The sequence below is a fragment of the Carya illinoinensis genome, chromosome 8, assembly GCF_018687715.1.
Source record: "Carya illinoinensis cultivar Pawnee chromosome 8, C.illinoinensisPawnee_v1, whole genome shotgun sequence".
NCBI lineage: Eukaryota > Viridiplantae > Streptophyta > Magnoliopsida > Fagales > Juglandaceae > Carya > Carya illinoinensis.
Window position 1 is genome coordinate 2,779,240 of NC_056759.1, and position 12,174 is coordinate 2,791,413.

Sequence of the window (12,174 nt, forward strand, 5' to 3'; positions counted from 1 at the left end):
TAATTCTACATCAAGGAAAATGTCAATTGATGAGTAGGTACAGCAAGAATTTACATGAAACAAGTCCAGCCAGAAAAATTCACTTTCATCCGTGTCCATGACCACCATGCACGCTGTATCAACTTCAGGATCAAAATGCTAAAATTGTAAACACCGAGTGTTTTTGCAAACACATGAATATCCAATGGCCAATTTTGCCTTTAACCCTATTTTTTTAAGAAGTTGATTGATGTGGAAAACCTTCACATAAGTTGTGTACGATGGGTCAAAAAAATACTTGTAAATACTATTTTTATTTCCTTTTAAAAATAAAAAAAGAAAAGAAATGAAAAAGGAATGTAATAATGGCTAAAAAAAAAAAATGTAATCATCAACCCGATCGTGGTTGGGACTCCGGAAATCCCCAGGGCAGCTCGTGTTTTTTTTCAGATCTCCTTAGGACTGCATCTCTGTCTGGTTTTTATGACAATTCATCTCCCCCATGCAATCAAAAGCAATCGACTTTGGAGCTTCGCGAGTCAAGCTGAAACTAGTTTTCCAAATAATGGCTTAAACTTCTAAGAATATCTTCATTTCTTAGGTTTGAAAGAGCTTTCCTTTCAATCTTACGTATCCACTCCTTGGTGACGTGGAGAAGCCTCCCTGTCTCCTCAAGTGACTTGGGCTGGTAGTCCTCGAGTCCATACCTTAGGAACAGAACTTGCCTCTCTCTTGAATCCAAGCTTTTTAGAAGATCGTGAATTTCTTTCCTCATGTGCTGCCTCGTGACAGTTTCTTCAGGACTTCTTATTGACATGTCAGGCATAACTTCCTGCAAGATCGCCAAAACAATTTTAATTTGATATCATTGTGAATTAGGGAATGTGCCAGTGAGTAGTATCCAATATACAACGGAGAAAGAAACCAGAGAACGGTGCACACATGGAGTGACCAGCCGGCCTCCATACATGACAAGAAGGATGTTTTTCATGCATTACCAAGGATTGAATCCTTATATTTCTTCAAGATTGGCTGCAACCATGATGACCCATCCTATGAATCATTGCACACCAAATGGAATTCTAACAAAAAGAAGGCCTAATGAGAGCTTGTCTAGCAAGTAATTTGAGGAGTGAGAGACCGTGGACGTGAGTCAAGACTCAGTCAAGCCAAGTCGGTTCACAAGCCTCAAGGTAATCTCATGCATCTATTCGCAATGCTCATCCTAGAGGTTTGTCACTATTTGAAAGGAGTCTGTTCGTTTTTGTCAATTAGTCAGAGTTGTAGTCCTGTTAAGAGAAGATGTGTCAAATATACAACTGGATCATCACACTAAAATAGTCAAAAATTGGATAATATAATTTAGTCTGTTAGTTTTTGAAGGTATGGGAGCCTTAACGTGATCTTTCTGTTCCCAAGGGTTGGTTCTATCAAATTTACAACATCTTTTTTGAATAATGCGGAAGTTGTCCAACCTCATAAGTAATCAGTGACCAAAGCTAAAACCAGTGTCACAAAAATACGAATTTACCAACAAGACTTTCAATTGACAGCATGGATAAGATGACAATATGGATAAGATGAATCTGCATATGAAAAATAGAGAGTATAGATTCTAGTCATACCCTGTATTGTAGATTGATGTGATCCCCTATCTTCTGATCAATTGAACCAACAACTCTTAAACATTTTCCAGCCGATCTGATTTTAGCCAAAGAAAGACCTGTGTACTTCGAAATATCATCATCATCTGGGTATTTCCCATGGGTTCTGGTAAGGTCTTTTCGAGCTTTTACTATTAGATTTATCGCGCTGCTCAACGTATACTGCAAAGCAAAACAGAAAGGAAAACGATTGTACCAAGCCAAAATATCACAAAGATGATATTTCTACTTCCAACCAAAATATCTCATAGACGAAACATACTGGAATTTGGATTCCCCTAGAATGCTGTGCTACCATTCTTGACATTGATTTCCTAATCCAGTACTGAACATAGGTTGAAAATCGGTATCCCCTGGTATGGTCAAACCGTTCAGCACCTTGGAGGACTCCCAAGTTTCCAGCCTATAAGATAGCATAAAAATCTTTAACTCCACGTTGTTAGAAGGTATTTGTTCTCAAGCACTATATACACCAATTATCAATATGAAAAGTTTTTTAGAAATTATGAAAAAAAAAAAAAAATTGATCCAGGATAAATGAAAAGGCATGTCTAGCAAACCTGAAGCAAGTCTTCTAAAGCTATTCCCAGACCTCTGTAGTTTCTTGCAAGATATAGAACTAAGGAGCGAGTACTCCTTAGAAGCTCATCCCTACAACACCAACCAAAATGCAAGTGCTGCTGCAACACCTTTTCATCAAGTCCAGCTGCTTCTGCCCAACAACTCAAGCTAGCTACTCGCCCAGTTTCCTCTTCCAAAGTTATCCTGATTCTCTCTAAGTTTGCAACCACCTGCAATAAGGAGGAAATAGATGTTAGGGATTTGTTTGAACAGAAAATTTGCATTGTGTCCAAGAAGATGAATGCTACCTTAACCCCCCTCGACATTTCGGCTTCGTTTCTAGCAATCTTAAGCCTTCTTATTCTAGACCTGGATCCTTTTTTTACAGATGAAACAGTAGGCTTCCCAAAATATTTCTGACTGACTTTTGAGGGCAATGACAGAGGAGAAATTTCACTAGCATTTACCAATGTTCTTTTTCTTGATTTTCTTTCTTTCAGTTTCCCTGAGCGAACAACTTTTTTACCTATGTGATCATCTTTGACACTTCTCATCTTGTGCTCTCTATGCTGAGAAGGTATGTCCACCAAATCCAAAAAAATTGAGATTTCAAGGCTCCTTGATAGACAAGTATAAAATAAGTTTATAGCTCCAAGCCTTCCTAATTGCAGCAGAATATCCTTTTCCAACCTTATCACGTCTGAATCAACAAAAGTTTCCTCTAAAATGTGAAGATTTTCCATTAAAGAATTAAAATGAGTTGCCTTGCATGCTTGTAAGCTTGTGGAGGAAGTAAATTTGTTCTCTTTAACGGGCACCTTGGCGTCATCAATTATGTCATGTAGACTGCTGAATGTCCTCTTCCTAATGTTTTCCTGAAAGATGAGACCTAAAATAAGATTTCTAATAGAAAAAAATCAAGGTATGGCAATGATGTGTCTACATTGTGTATGTATGTATGTCTGCATGGACGTAGTTATGCATGTATGTACGTTTGTATGTTTATATGCATACGTCTTTTTCATCAACATGTTAAATATTCCATCTTCACCACAAATACGTTTGCGATATCATTCCATGCAGCAGCTTGCCCATGAGAACATGATACAATGACAAACCTTCATGTCTTCCAATTCTGAGAAATTATTCTCCTTGAATTGTGGAACTGCAGGAGAAGAAGTGGATGATTGCTGAGGATCTTTATAAAATCTATCACTCTCATCTGAAATAACCAACACTAAAGACTGCCTTGTTGAGTTGAAAGAAGCCTCCTTGCCCCTAACTGTATTATTTCCCAATCAAGAATAAGAAGTGTATCACAAAACTTTTCCAATCAAATGCAAATGCATAATCCAAACCCATGAGTAGTGTGTTCGGATTGAAGAAAATTGTGCCTAGAACTCTAGTGAAAAAGATTAAGGAAGGAAAATACTTCCCATGTGCAAATATCAAAGCGAGAAAGATATTGACGGAAGTGGGCGAGCTAAACTTCTCCAAAGAGCCCACTTTCTACTTCAAGCAAGAGACGGTGGGAATGAGTGAACCTTTTTCCCCTTCTTTTGTACTCAATTAAAACAGGAAAAGAGAACAATAATATATTTTAGAATGAAGAAACCCAATCTCCCCTGTTGCTTGATGTCTAAAATCCTCCTAGAGTTCTGTAGCGAGCTGAGAGCATACTTCAGAAAGTGCGAAAGCCCGTGAGATTTTACCGCAGTTCCTGTAGGAAATCAATTCTAATATCCATTTCCTGGAGCAAACTCTAAAATTCAACCCCTATCAAAACTAGTTAAGTGTTCGCCTAGCAAGTTCCGCATCTGCGCTTAAGTCTGCTATTGGTACTTTGTTGGGATTAGACATGGATTTCAAGATAACAGGGTGACGAATATATGACTAAATTTAAGCACCAATACTCAATGCTTTCGAATTTGAAGAGACAACTAAACAATCTCCACGTGAAGTGTGTTTATGTGGGTGTGTGTCATTCAAAAACTAATTACGGCAGAGATGGAAGCTAGACAAAAAGAAAGCGTTTTTCTAGCTCATTTATTTTTTTCACCCCTTTGGGAGAACAAGTACGAAATGAGATCCAATAGACTCACCGTAAGAAGCAGAAAGCCTGAAAGGTGAATTGGAGGGGGAATGAGGCTGAATCGGCAAACCCCACTTGACGTTTAGCCTGAAACCGAAACCCATTGTGTTTCTCGGAACAAAAATGACGGAGAAACTCGGTGCATTAATTCTGGATGGCGCTCATCATGCTACAGAGACGCAACAAAATGTGGATGCGTCGGTAGTGTCACTCTCGACCACCGGTTCTTCATCTACAAGTACAAGTTGAAAGTCAATTTATATATATGGTTGAAGAAAGAGCCCAAACATTCCTCCTAATTTTCCCATGGCCCACAATAGATCAAAATATCTGAAGAGTTTTTGTTGGGCGCCACTAATTAATTAAGAAAAAATTCAACTCATCTGTATCAGTTATTATATTAAGAAAAATTATGTGATTTTTTAATATTTTTTTAATTAAATATGTGATATATAAATTATGCATAAAAAATTTTAATTAATTTAATAAAAAAAATTAAATATATATAATATATAATATGAGACGATGTGTCGCAAAACCCATATAATATCTAAATGGACATAGAGTTTATATTAAAAGGGTCAAGACACTTGAGCCAACCGACTGATAAGTCATGAGATCTATAAGGTTCGGAGTAAGGAATGAGATATAAAATTTTTATTTTATTTAATTTTATCTTATTTGATTTTTAAATATAATTTAAATAAAAATTTTTAAACTAATTATTATAATTTTTTCAAATTAATCTTTATAAATTTTTCAAATTTTTAAATAAAAAATACAAATAATTTGAACTTTTTAAAATCTTTATACAAAAATTATATTATAAAATTATATTTTTATAATATTTTTTATTCAACTCTATCTCTCTCATTTTTTAAAATCTAAAAAATACTCTAATTAAACTATCTCACTACCATTCATAATCTATCTTACAACTATTCAGGTAATGATAGGCTTATTACTATTTTACCACTCCTTTACTACTCTAGTGTATTTGAATATTTTTTTCATTATTTTCTTTTAAGTATTTTTTTAACATCTTTAATCATTAAGAACAAATTTAAAAAATATACAACTTCACTAATATTCACTTCCTTAACAATCAAGTATAAAAATATAAATTAAAAAAATAAAAAGAGTAGTAAAAGAGTGGTAAGAGAGTAAGAAGTTTGTCATTATTCTTTACAAAATTCTCATCTCATCTCACTTTCCAAACTTATATTTAAATCTAATGTTACATATAGTTTTAGGGTTGGTAAGTTTCACTCATTTTCTTTAAAAAAAAATAGTCATTATTAAAAAAAAATTAATTTTTTCATACGAGTTATGGTCTTCTAAATTTATATACAGGAATTTGAAAGGATTGTAGGACCCATTGAAAATAAAGAATTTTCTTTGGAGAGGTTATTATATAATTTCGTGAACATTATTTTGATTTTCATTTTTCATAAAATAAAACATCGAAGGTAAAAATTATTTTTGAGACTTTTTGGTATAAAGTTATTTATTGAAGGTACAATTTTTCTACCCGAAAAAAAAGAAATCTAAAAAGTTAAATTAGAGCAAGGAATATCGTCCTCATGTCTTCTTAAGAGGATGAACAATATATAAATTTTGTAAAGCCAGGTGCAAAATGGAGAGTGTATGAGTGATGGTTCTGGAGATCCATGCACATATATATAATTTGGAGTAGATGGAAATTCAAAGGCAAGCTGATTGGGTTCAAGAAGCCAGTCATAAACAGGACGTGTTACGTTCATTTATCCCTACTCCCTGGCATGCATTCTTATTCTCGGTTTTACTGATCCTATATCATGTATTCTAAAAAAGTAATATTATATATAATTGTAAAATATATAAATATTATATAATCATTTTAAAAAATAATAAAATTTATTATTAAAAAATTAATTATTTTTCATGTAAAATTTATTTTTTTACACTTTTTTTAAAGAGCTCCATAACTGCACATAATATTTCCCATCTTAAAAACTTTGATACCATGCAAAGAAACTCAAAACTGACACTGCAGGTGATCCATTCATTTAAATTCAAATTTATGTTACGAATTATTGTCATGTTGACAAATTATATGAAAAAAATATTTCAATTAAATTCATTAGGATTAATTAGCATAAAAATATATTCATTTGAGTGGTAAATTTCAGATATTTAAATATTATTATTATTATTATTATTAACGAAATTGAAGTTGGGTACTTGATGAATTAATGCAAATGATTTTTTAATTTATTTATGTATGGATCTTGATAAAGTTCTGCATCTATCATGTAGTAGTACTAGTCCTACGTAGCTGCAGGCTTTAGGATAATTGTAAATATTATTGAGTTGTTCTGAAAATGACACATGGGAAATAATTGTGGTGTTGTGAAGACCGCTTTTGAATTATAATATGAGAAAATCATTCATTACCCACTTGCTGGCCTGAAGACTTGGGGCCAACTGTTTTTATTGCATGTCATAGAATCGCAGTCGCTACGCACTGGATGAACGAGGCAGCGTACTGATACAGCCTACTGACGTTATTCTCCCCGGTACAGTGCGTGAATTTGCAGCCAAACTCGCCCCAACCCGCCATGCATATTATTCCTTCAGAAAGAGGTTTGCTTCTCACGGAACTTATAACGTACGCAGTCCCTCGTGTCTACTCTCTAGATACGTTCCCTAAAATACAGTATCTTCCTTGGGAAATATTATTTACCATACTCTTTCGGAAGATGAGAAATAAGCTAGGCGAGGTCGACTTTAGCGTGCCGAAATGGAATTGCTCAGATCTCCAGAAAGGAAAACGCAAAATCATAGGGGAAAATTCGAGGTAAATATGGAAGGAAAACGAAAACCCAAGAGTCCCCACATACCGCTTCTAATATATCATTAACGGATGTCCTTTGTGGGGAACTGATCTCTATCACTTTGCAGGTATATATAGGAGGTGTGTAATTCTTTCTTGTTGCTGTTTCTGCATCGATCATGACAGAATGCACCTCTAGCTTTCGGCATCGATACCTTATGGTTGCTCATGTGCTGTCCATCCCTCTTTTTCTGCTACTTCCAGTTATAAACACATATATATGGTACACTTTGGCTTCTGGTGGCTCATGAACCGAGGTCGAGGTCCTTCCGTTTTCGGCTGGGGTCCTAATTCATCTCTCTTTCAAGCTTTATTGTAGATTTGTACCACTCTTTGTTGCCTTCTGCGTCTACCACTGATAGGGAAAATATAAATGGGGAGGTAAAAGGTGGCAATCTTATTTTCATTATGGAGGTAGCATTCAGTCTCTGAACCTTCTCCTGGACACTTTTCAGGATTTCGGTTTCATTTCCTTCTAATCTGCCAGCATTCAGGCCTCTCTCTCTCTCTCCCTCTCTCTCTCTCTCCCTCTCTCTCTCTCTTCCTATTTACTATTCCCCTTCCCATTGTTTTCCTCTTAGGGTTTTAGTTTTACCTTCAAAAGAACTTCTCCCTCTCTCAGTGGAAAAAAAAAAACATGGGCAGCCCTGGAAATTGCGTTTGTTGGCACAGATATAGACATATACTCATTTCCTTGCTCTTTGTGCTTTTGGTTTCAAGCTCGACCAAAGTGAGATTCATGGCTGAAGGTAACAAATAGTACTACCACTCATAGAAAGACATATTTCTTTTCATTTCTGACTTGGGCTGTTCTAACTTTTATGAGATATTGCAGGAAGAGGCATTCCAGAGTTAGTTAAGGCTGCTCAAGTAAGTAACAAGATTTCCTTAGCTTGCTCTATCTGAATATTCCGCGGTGTTTTTATTGAAATGTTGAATTTGAATTCATATAATCAGCAGGAAAGGATAGAAGAGAAGAAAGTAGTAAGGATGGCAAGAACTCAGATAGGGTCAAGGCCACCAAGTTGCGAGAGGAGGTGCAGCAACTGTGAGCACTGCGAAGCAGTTCAGGTCCCGATCGTCCCAAGAGTACTGCAAACACCCAGGACAAACCACTTCTCTGCTGCCGTTGCGACCCCCACAATTGCATACTCCAGAGATGGGGTCTCTAACTACAAGCCTATGTGCTGGAAGTGCAAGTGCGGGGACTTCATCTTCAATCCTTGATTGAACTTTTTCACCATTTTCAATCTGGTAAAGAAGATACTAGCAAGTGTAACACTCCGTCTCTTTCTCTGGTTATCTTTTTAGAGATTTCCTTTAACGATCCCTATATATGCACGATGGGGATTGGATTGTAGAGTACATTCGTGTGTTGCTTTTGCACATTAAGCTGTGTGCGGCGTGCCCATCTCCCTAATTTCAGCATCCACTTTCTGTACACATTCCTTGCTTCATTAGTGTTAAGTTAGCAGAAAGTTTATGTTTCTGCCGTAACATTAAGATCGTGTATATATAAGAGTTGCATTAAATTCTGAACTTAAATGCTTAGAATGATTACAGCAAATGTATGATATAACTTGTAAGGAAATGTAGATTGTTTTTTCATTTTGTAATCTCGAGGTGTGTAATTTTGATGGTAAGTGACGACATGGCATGGGAATATTAAATGAGATAAAAGGGTGCTTCAAAAAGTAACATGTTTTTTTCCTAAGCAATGTCAGACGGTTTCCGTTTTCGTATCTTACAAGATTTGTGTTGTGCATATCGTGGCTGTAGCTGTGCACTTAGACAGCCCACCTCGAAGCAATAAACTACAGAACACGTACCAGTACATGATCTCATATTTACCTCTTTTTCTTTTTCTTCTAAATTCTTTGTGACTATACACGTACGTAGATTCATCTCCCGACATTGAGATTTTCAGTCATTACGGTCCTATTATTTTTAACTTCCATGCATATTGATCTGGAGAAGCCGAGCGTGGAGTAAATTAATTAAATAGCTTCTTATTTATGTCACTGAAAAGATACAAAGACGAAGAAATTAGTTAGATGGGGAAGGATAGCTGGACCGTCGTGATCATCAGCATCGTCTTCGTCATTTTTTAGGTGGCCTCTGCCTTCTGAGTTGTATATGTACGTACGGTTCTGTCTCTTTCTAACAGGGGGCGGGGGGAGGGATAAATGATAAAGTAAGATCGTCGAGATCATCACCATCGTCTTAGTCATTTTTTAGGTGGCCTCCGCTTTGAGTTGTATATGTACGTACGGTTATGTCTCTTTTTTTTTTTCTTCTTTTTCTTTTTTTTTTCCAGCAAATAGGATATTTATAAATAAATTAACAGATACAAGATATAAATTCAATGGAGGTGAGAGTCCCCTATAATATTCTCAAAACCAATACACATTATAACACAAAAAAAAAAAAAAAAAAAAAAACAAAGTAGGTGATCGAAAACAAACAAATGGCTTCCACCCAACTTCCATAAGGGAAGACCGTTTGGTGACGGTTTTAACATAATCTGATAAGCAGACTATAAAACTGCAGCTGAAAGCTGCAGCACAGAAGGGTGTGCTACAACATGCTAGTCTGGATTGGCCGGAAGAAACTATCGCATTCACTTTCACTCGATTTTGGATTAGAGAAAGTTGAAACATAATGTAACAACCAAACACTGTAACGAATCTCCAAGGAAGGGCCAACACTGGTGGCAACAACGCCTGCAAGCCACGCGCCACAACTGGAGAGAGAAAAACAGTTGGATCTGAAAGATCCGAAGGTGTTGGTCCCAAACTTGCCGCACATGGTGATAGAAAACTCCCAAAAACACGGTAGCGCTTGGATCTCACTCGTGGCATAAGTCACGTGTAAGCATAATGCGCCGCACAAAACAACAGATTTCTTCTGCTAACAAGACAATCGGCACCTGGGGAAGCTGGCTGAGGGGCGCATGTCGGCCTTTGATCACTAGAAGGCAGTAGATCGGCAATTGATGGTGCTAACGGAAAAACAAAAAAAAAATAATTGAAAAAGGACATAAATAAACGGAAAATGACACTATCGTGACCGGCGAGGAGATGAGGTGGGTGGAGCCGAAGCACCAACCCCCCTCCCCCCAACAAACAGTGACAAAAACTGAGTGGGGTGATAGGAAGGTTTTTACGAGAGAGAGAGAGAGAGAGAGAGAGAGAGAGAGAGAGAGTTACGGGAGGATATTTTTGAAGTAAGTTCGTAAATAGTTGCTCCTCGTTATGTCCCTTTCTAACGATGGGTGAGGAGGAATAAGATGATAAACTAATGACTTATTTTGAGAATGAAATTAGATGAGATATAAGTTCATTTATATATATGTATGTACGATTGTCTTTTTCTAACAGGGGCCGAGGAGGAATGATAAAATAAATGTTCGTTTGTACAGGGAAGTTAGATAAGATAATTTTAGATAAAATTTAAAAGTCTAATAAAATATTATTTTTTTAAAATTTTAAAAATTTAAATTGCTTATTATATTTTGAGTAAAATTTTAAAAATTATAATAATAAGATAAAATGAGATGAGATGAGATAAAATATTTTTTGAATCTAAATAATCTCTAAATTTGACTGCTTGCGAGAGGCAAAGATGTTGATGGGTCTCACGCAAGTCACTCACAATAAATGATAAATCCAATCGCACATATTTTGTATTGAATTTTATTTTTATTTTTTTAATAATTTTGTAATTTTTATTTTTAAAAATGTTTAAATGGATTTTTAAAATGTTTGAAAAAAATAGAAACAAAAATTAAAAAAAGAGTTACTATTTGGTAAAAAAAAATGTGTAAAAATTTATGTGACCCTAGCACTACTCTATAAAACAATGCATTTAAAATAATAAATAAATGTTGAATATTTTATACTGAAATAAAAATAAGATGTGAGTATGGTGTATAAAATTTTTCTATATGCAAGAGCAATGATACGAGTATAATTATTTTCAAAATTCTATTTTAAAATTAAGATATTTATATAAAGTGATGTTGCTCATATAATTTATATTACAAAAATATTAGTAATTTAAAACATAATTATATAAATAGTTGTGAAAAGAGGTTTAGGTATATGCTATATAAATAAAAAGTAAGAATAAGGAAGAAGTTAGCAAAAAATGTAAGAACTGCTAGAAGTTTTGAAGATTTTGAGTGGTGTTGGAGCATGGATAATGATATAGATTGTGTGAGGGGAGGCCCCTCAAGGAAGAGGCCTAGGCCCAAAGAGACCAAGCCCCAAAGGCTCTGGCCCCTCAAACTGGAATCAAAATAGGCCAAGGGCTCGATAAGAGAGTCAAGTGCATAACCCACAGTGGACCTTTTCATCTGAAGAGGCCTAGACGTTGGGCTCGGCCAGGTCAAAGAGCCCACCACGATGTAGCGATCATCTGGGACCTTTTTGACGGGTTGAGCTCTGAAAAAGGGCATAGAGCAGACAACTGCCACAAAAAGCGTAGGCGGCTGGGTGTGTCCCAATTTGGACGTACCAAGTTTGGGACACATCACATTTAATGAGTGTTAGTGAGTCTAAACACGTGACAGCATGCTACTGTCGTAGGATGACATGACCTAGGCCTAACACCTTGCCCTGCCAAGAGGAGGCTAGTGGCAAGTTTGACCTAAGCACGACCTAACACCCCACGATCTCTCCCGACAATCGAGTCCAAACTAGATATAAATACATGGGTTCTACCCAGGGGGATTCCCTCTGAATTTTTCTTCTTCACTTGTTTAGTTTCCTTCTTTACTCAAACATTTTCATTGATTTTAGCGGCAAGGGGAGTCCAAACCACGCCAGAGCCCATTCTTCGTTTTAGTTGCAGGCTACTGAGTTGGGCCTCCGTGAAACTACCCAAGCCACGAAACATGGCATCAAAGGATCGAATGATGATTTTCTTTTGTTGATCATTGTCCCGTGTACATGCCAATTCTAAGCGTTTCTTCTTTCATCCGTAATGAATCAAGAAAGGGT

At 36.1% G+C, this 12,174-nt stretch overlaps 2 protein-coding genes across 4 annotated transcripts; one reads left to right on the plus strand and one right to left on the minus strand.

Moving 5' to 3' along the window:
• Positions 1 to 160: 160 nt before the first annotated feature.
• Positions 161 to 4,532, minus strand: LOC122318806 (RNA polymerase sigma factor sigC). Of its 2 annotated transcripts, none has more exons than XM_043136445.1 (7): positions 4,307 to 4,532; positions 3,323 to 3,486; positions 2,513 to 3,079; positions 2,204 to 2,434; positions 1,906 to 2,046; positions 1,605 to 1,805; positions 161 to 811 (listed from the first exon to the last, which is right to left on the minus strand). In XM_043136445.1, exons 1-7 carry the CDS (start codon positions 4,398 to 4,400, stop codon positions 530 to 532), a joined length of 1,680 nt encoding a protein of 559 aa, XP_042992379.1. In that variant the 5' UTR covers positions 4,401 to 4,532; the 3' UTR covers positions 161 to 529. The 2 variants fall into 2 exon arrangements, with proteins under 2 accessions (XP_042992379.1, XP_042992380.1); XM_043136446.1 differs by having other exon boundaries at positions 3,323 to 3,924; positions 4,307 to 4,461.
• A 2,235-nt stretch (positions 4,533 to 6,767) lies between these two features.
• Positions 6,768 to 8,787, plus strand: LOC122319241 (EPIDERMAL PATTERNING FACTOR-like protein 2). Of its 2 annotated transcripts, none has more exons than XM_043137215.1 (4): positions 6,768 to 7,135; positions 7,240 to 7,920; positions 8,007 to 8,041; positions 8,129 to 8,787. In XM_043137215.1, the coding sequence occupies exons 2-4, from the start codon at positions 7,809 to 7,811 to the stop codon at positions 8,396 to 8,398; spliced, it is 417 nt and encodes a 138-aa protein (XP_042993149.1). In that variant the 5' UTR covers positions 6,768 to 7,135; positions 7,240 to 7,808; the 3' UTR covers positions 8,399 to 8,787. The 2 variants fall into 2 exon arrangements, with proteins under 2 accessions (XP_042993149.1, XP_042993150.1); XM_043137216.1 differs by having other exon boundaries at positions 6,769 to 7,135; positions 8,132 to 8,787.
• Positions 8,788 to 12,174: the final 3,387 nt, after the last annotated feature.

Excerpts from the sequence above, each read along its gene's own strand:
- LOC122318806 (XM_043136445.1), bottom strand. The coding sequence starts at position 4,400 with ATGGGTTTCGGTTTCAGGCTAAACGTCAAGTGGGGTTTGCCGATTCAG. Across the intron at positions 3,487-4,306 it reads CAGGCTTTCTGCTTCTTACG|TTAGGGGCAAGGAGGCTTCT; the intron begins GTGAGTCTATTG and ends GAAATAATACAG. Across the intron at positions 1,806-1,905 it reads CTAGGGGAATCCAAATTCCA|TATACGTTGAGCAGCGCGAT; the intron begins GTATGTTTCGTC and ends TTTGCTTTGCAG.
- LOC122319241 (XM_043137215.1), top strand. The coding sequence starts at position 7,809 with ATGGGCAGCCCTGGAAATTGCGTTTGTTGGCACAGATATAGACATATA. Across the intron at positions 7,921-8,006 it reads AGTGAGATTCATGGCTGAAG|GAAGAGGCATTCCAGAGTTA; the intron begins GTAACAAATAGT and ends GAGATATTGCAG. Across the intron at positions 8,042-8,128 it reads AGTTAGTTAAGGCTGCTCAA|CAGGAAAGGATAGAAGAGAA; the intron begins GTAAGTAACAAG and ends TCATATAATCAG.